The sequence below is a fragment of the Macaca nemestrina genome, chromosome 3 (assembly GCF_043159975.1).
Source record: "Macaca nemestrina isolate mMacNem1 chromosome 3, mMacNem.hap1, whole genome shotgun sequence".
NCBI lineage: Eukaryota > Metazoa > Chordata > Mammalia > Primates > Cercopithecidae > Macaca > Macaca nemestrina.
The window spans coordinates 145,675,312-145,681,311 of record NC_092127.1 but is presented as its reverse complement, the minus strand read 5'-3'; the positions used below and the strand labels follow the sequence as shown (position 1 = coordinate 145,681,311).

The 6,000-nt window shown below is 42.5% G+C and overlaps 1 protein-coding gene across 35 annotated transcripts in view; it reads left to right on the top strand.

Annotated features, from left to right (window-relative positions):
- Positions 1-4,419: 4,419 nt before the first annotated feature.
- Positions 4,420-6,000, top strand: part of LOC105496856 (SEC31 homolog A, COPII coat complex component) — an 82,106-nt gene continuing 80,525 nt past the window's right edge. For 17 of the 35 annotated variants that reach the window (XM_011767490.2, XM_011767488.2, XM_011767487.3 and 14 more), the window contains exon 1: positions 4,424-4,551. Coding sequence is in view for 2 of the 35 variants with exons in the window: in XM_071093593.1 (XP_070949694.1) it covers positions 4,488-4,551 (64 nt within the window). In the remaining 33 variants the exon portion in view is untranslated. Of the gene's footprint in view, positions 4,552-4,583; positions 4,858-6,000 lie in introns of those variants that run through there. The other 18 variants (XM_071093591.1, XM_071093589.1, XM_071093586.1 and 15 more) reach the window with 4 other exon arrangements.

Below are 6,000 nucleotides of genomic sequence, written 5' to 3'. Positions count from 1 at the left end.
AAAGAACACAAAAGTCAGGTATGAGTAGAAAATTCACATTTATTTGAGTCTAATGTGGATACTGTACTCTGAATTAAAATTTTCTTTTTGTTACTCTTCCAGCTTTTAAAGATAATAAGTATTATTTCAAAATAGTATTTTTTAAATTAATAGATTCAATTCAGGAAAGGCATTGGAGGGGGTGGAGCTTTTAACTTTGACAGTCTCACTCTGTTGCCCAGGCTGGAGTGCAGTGGCACAATCTCTGCTCACTGCAATCTCTGCCTCCTGGGTTTAAACAGTTATTGTGGCTCAGCTTCCTAAGTGGCTGGGATTAGAGGCGCATGCCACCATGCCCAGCTAATTTTTTTTATTAAATAGAGACCAGGTTTTGCCATGTTGGCCAGACTGGTCTCAAACTTCCAGCCTCAAGTGATCCGCCTACCTTGGCCTCCCAGAGTGCTGGGATTATAGTCATGAGCCACTGCACCTGGCTGTTGGTTATCTTTTCTTAGAAATAATGATGTAATCTTTTCAGCACCTGAATTCTTAAAGATCCAGGGTTTACAAATGACTCTTAGATATGTCAAGGATGACTATCCTATAACTTAAGGAAGTCAGGAACAGTAGAAAAGAAGGTGATAGGAAACTAGGAATCTTAAAACTAGTTCTGTCATTAATTAGGCTTGTTATTGTGGGTATTTCTCAAATTTAAGAAATATGAGGGGTCTTGAAAAAGTTCATGGAAAATGCATATCATGAAAAAACTGCATGGATTTCAAAATTTTTGGACCAAAATAAACTCCTACTAACTTGTTATAACATGTTTGAACAGGATCTAGTTTGAAGCACTAAGAAGAATAAGACATCAGTTTGAGAAGAGGCTCTATCAGAGCAACACGAATTCTGCTAAAATTGAAGGAAGAACAAACATCAAATATATGTCGACACTTGGGTGGAAGAATGGTGAGCTAATTGATGCTTTATGAAAAGTTTATGGGGACAATGCTCCAAAGAAATCAGTTTACAAATGGATAACTCGTTTTAAGAAGGGATAAGGTAATGTTGAAGAAGAAGCCCACAGTGGCAGATCATCCACATCAGTTTGTGAGAGAAAAAATTAGTTCATGGCATAATTGAAGAAAACCAACAATTAACAGCAGAGATGACAGCCAACACCATAGACATCTCAGTTGGTTCACCTTACACAATTTTGACTGGAAAAGTTCAGCAAACTTTATACCCGATAGGTACCAAAACCACTGCACCCAGATCAGCTACAGACAAGAACAGAACTTTCAATGGAAATTTTAAATAAGTGGGATCAGGATTGTGAAGCCTTTCATTGAAAAATTGTAACAGGAGATGAAACATGGTTTTACCAGCGCAATCCCGAAGACAAAACACAAAGCAATGTTACCAAGATAAGAAGTAGTTCAGTCAAAGCACAAGTGGACTGGTTGAGAACAAAGGTCATGGCAACAGCTTTTGAATGCTCAAGGCATTTTGCTTGTTGACTTTCTGTAGGGCCAAAGAATGGTAACATGTGCTTATCATGGGAGTATTTTGAGACACTTAGCCAAAGCTTTAGCAGAAAAATGCCTGAGAAAGATCAGAGTTCTTCACCACAACAATGTTCCTACTCATCCCTCTCATCAAACAAGGGCAATTTTGCAAGAGTTTTGATGGGAAATCACTAGGCATCCACCCTACAGTCCTGGTTTGGCTCCTCCTGACTTTTTGTTTCCTAATCTTAAAAATTTTTTTAAGGGCAGTACATTTTTCTAAAGTTAATGTAAAAACACTGCATTGATGTGGGTAAATTCCCAGAACTCTCAGTTCTTTAGGGATGGACTAAATTTTATAGCTGGTATCATCACTTACAAAAGTGTCTTGAACCCTATAGAGCTAATGTTCAGAAATATCGTTTATATTTTTATCTTTTAATTCCATTTTTCTACAAACTTTTTGAAGTCTCCTTGAATATGCACCCTTTATAAAGGGGGAAAATTCTGTGACTAATGTTGACTTAATGCTGACTTAATTTTCTATTTTGTAAATATATACAAACGTAAAAGTTGATACAAATTTTGTTCATAGCCCTTAACAAACAAGTTTGTGAAATAAATGCATTCAGAAACAAACTAAAACATTAATGAAATGGATGCTACTGTTTTACTGAGGTGTAAACAGTACTGGCTGCTATGGAAAAGTTACATAAACAGTCATGTGCCTTGTGATGATTGTTTTGTCTACAACTTCGCTCTTTGCAGACCGCAAGACTATTGAAATGAGGGGAAGGGATCTGAATTCCCGAAAGAATGTCAAGTGGGCATCGAGGCTTATGCCTATAATCCTTGCACTTTGGGTGGCTAAAGCAGAAGGATCCTTTGAGGCCAGGAGTTCCAGACCAGTATGGGTGACAAAATGAGTCCCTGTCTCTACAAAAAATAAAATAAGCATGGCCATGTGCCTATAGTCCTAGCTACTTGGGAGGCTGAGGTGGGAGGATCACTTGCACCCTGGATGTTGAAGCTGCAGTGAGCTGTGATCATTGCCACCACACTCCAGCCTGGGTGACACAGCAAAAACCTGTCTCTAAAAAAGAATGAGAATATCTTTGTGCTATGAAATCCTAATTTGAAGAATTCATCATTAAATTCTCTCCAAACATTCTTCTAGTGAGCAATTCAGTTTTTATTTGATTCAGGATTAGGCTTGGATAGTAGTTAACGAAATTGGATTACAACTGTTTTGTGAACTCGAGTTTTTTTTTAGATACAGGCAGTCCTTGCTTTGCAAAGTTCCAATATGCATAAATGCCAGTTACCACAATTAAGTTAAATAAAACCAGTCCAACAATGTGGTTAATAATTCCATTACCACAGTACTGAGAAAACTTGCATAAATTTTGCTGCTAGCTCTTTAGTCCACAAATCGTTGTGCCCCCCACCTCCGCCAAAAAAAGGTGTGCATCATGATCAGTGGCCAGTTACGTTCTTTCAAAGTTTGTTGGTGATTTGTTACTGATCCATCAGTTCATGCACAGATAGCAAAGCACAAAGTGCATAGTAGTGTTGCCTCCGTGACCCCAGAGATTAAAACTTGTGACCATTTACAGAAATGGATAATCAAAATAGGTAATTGGTCAACAAAGGACAGGGCAGCAAAGAAAAGTGATAACGCTGGAAGTGAAATTGGATGTGATTAGAAGATTTGAAAGTGGTGACAGCAAAGCAAAGATAGGTTGAGACCCAGACCTGCATGAAGCTGTAATACAGGCCTATTGAAAAAGTATGATAAATGTAAAAAGGTAAACTTGCTTCAACGTCTTTCAGTTTTAATTGCACTAGGAACAGAAAGCTGCTTGCGGTTGAAATGGAGCATTTACTTGTTTGAAGACTAATCAAAAACAAATCCCAATCAGTTTGACTAGCATTCAGGCCAAAGTGATAACCTTAGTTACTGCGTTGAAAGAAAATATATTACTACCAGTAAAAGCTGGGTTCATTATTTCAGAAGTTGGCGTGAATTAATGTTAAGCTATCTTATGAAGCTGCAAGCTTCAGATGGAATGTTACAGAAGATGTAGCTGACTGGGAATGTTGACACTGCTGCTGTTCAAGAGGCAGGATCTTGCTTTAGCCACCCAAAGTGCAAGAGTTGGCTTTGAATGCTAGGTGTAATGAGAAAAGAACTTGTCTAGAAGTTAGGAGACCTGGGTTGAATCCAGTTTCTGGTAGTTTAGCAAGTGATTTTCCTTTGGCTTTACCTCGCTGTAAAATAATTCCTCCCTAAACTAAAAGTACACCCAGGCAACGCATCTAATTAGATTTGAAGCTCTGGGGAAACTAGTAACAGCGGAAGGCGAGTGCTACGGGGTCTCAATACCATGGGATAGTAACAAGTATGAAAGGGTACTAATAACACCGTAACACCCCATCTATGCCTCTCTGTCCACAATAGCCTTTGGGTATGCCCAGATAGTTTCGCTTTGTGTAAGTTCTCAAAATGCCAGAATGTGTAATCAAGTGGGTAATTTTAAGAACTCAGTCACAAATTACAATAAAGCTCTTGCAGCCCAATTTTCCACGTGGTTTGGCTTGGGCAGTGTCGCCAGGGGCTGCAGACACCTCACAGGACTAGTGCTACGTGGCGTTCCTGCGGACCACAGCGGTTATTCGGCAGGACGGAGACACCCTCTGCACTACTCCTTTACCTGCTAGTCCTGGCTACCGCATCCATATTCTGCGCGCCGCCCCTCAGAAAAGGGTTTCTACATTCGCGCGGGCGCGATGACCGCAGAGCGCGCCCAACCCGCAGAGCCATACCCTGCACCCCAGCCTACCGCCGGTCCCGGAAGTGCCGTGGCGGGCCGTGCGTCGGGGTGGGCGGGGAGAAATGTCGCTCCCGGAAGTGTTGGGCGGCAGGGCGTGGCTGCGGCTGCGGCTGCCACGTTGGAACGGAACGTGGAGGTGGCCCTGGCCCGGGAGGAGGGGCGGCGGCGAATGCTGGGAGACTCCGACGGGCGCTGCACTAACGCAGGATCCGGCTGCTCAAGGTCCTTGCCAGGTGTGTCCACCCGTTGCTTTTTGTCCTCTTCGCCGGTCCTTAAGCCTTGAGGTAAAGCCCAGGCCAAAACTGGGACCGCAGCCTGGGTCTCCGCTGCCCCGCGCCAGCCTGAGGCCCGGTCTCTGGTGACGGCGCGCCCCCAGTCTTGGTTTCGGGCCCGGCGGAACAACGCTTGGCGTCTGGACTCCTTCAGTGATCGCGCCCGTCCGCATCCGCCGACGTCTCCACTGCTGAGCAAAAGCCACCCGAGGCTGGCGACGGTGTCTTGCCGGGGAGTCGTAGCCGGGCTGGTAACTGGAGTTTGAGGTTAGGAGACTTTCAGACCCTTGTGCACAAAGAGGTGCGGTCCCCGAGGGTGAGGAAAGGAAAAAAATCTAAGGATTACTTTGGTTGACTTTAGTTTGGTTAGGATTTGTTTGTTTGTACTTGAACTGTTGCCAGATTTATAGTTAAAGGTTTATAGGTTTGAACTGACGTCTACTGTCATTTAACTAGGATTGGATTATTTTAAGGACAGTGGTAGCCAGGAGCAGCCTGTACTTTGAGGGCAGTCTCATTAAGTGTTACATGTTTTTGCTAATAAGTTGTTAAATTACGGGGCTGTTGTAAAATAAACCAAAATATTGCCTGGACTTGTGGGCATTATAAAATTTTCCTTGCGCTTAAGGAACTAATTTTACGTAGGGCTTTTTGAAGTTGCAATGATCTGATAGTCTGTGACAAATCTTTTCTCCTATTTTTTTCTAACTATAGAAAACTGAAATTTGGTTGTCTTTGTGGGCAGTTATAACTGTATTTAATCAGTAAAGCTGTGTTCTTGTTATAGCGTCTAGCGTTTTCTGTACCTCCGATTATTCAAGGGTTGGCAAAAGCTTACTCTCCTTTTTTGTTTTTGTTTTTTTTTTTGTTTGTTTGTTTTTTTTGTTGTTGTTGTTTTTTGAGACGGAGTCTCGCTCTGTCACCCAGGCTGGAGTGCTGTGGCGCGATCTCAGCTCACTGCAACCTCCGTCTCCCGGGTTCAAGTGATTCTCCTGCCTCAGCCTCCTGAGTAGCTAGCTGGTATTACAGGCGCCCGCCACCACGCCCGTCCAATTTTTGTGTTTTTAGTAGAGACTGGGTTTCACCATGTTGGTCAGGCTGATCTCGCACTCCTGACCTCAAGTGATCCGCCCGCATTGGCCTCCCAAAGTGCTGGGATTACAGGCATGAGCCACCACGCCCAGCCTACTCTCCTTTAGTGGTTCTTCTGTGCTTCTTGTTTCTCAGTATTCCTTAATTACAGCTCAGGGAGAGGTTTGTAGACTCCAAGAACTTTTGGATAACTCGTGGTGTTTCTGTAGTTTTGTAGTGATTTTATCTTACATACGTCCACGGTTATTTGTGAAACTTGAAATTTAAGGTAGATTTAGAATAATATTGCTTAATTTTATATAGGCAAATTATTTATTG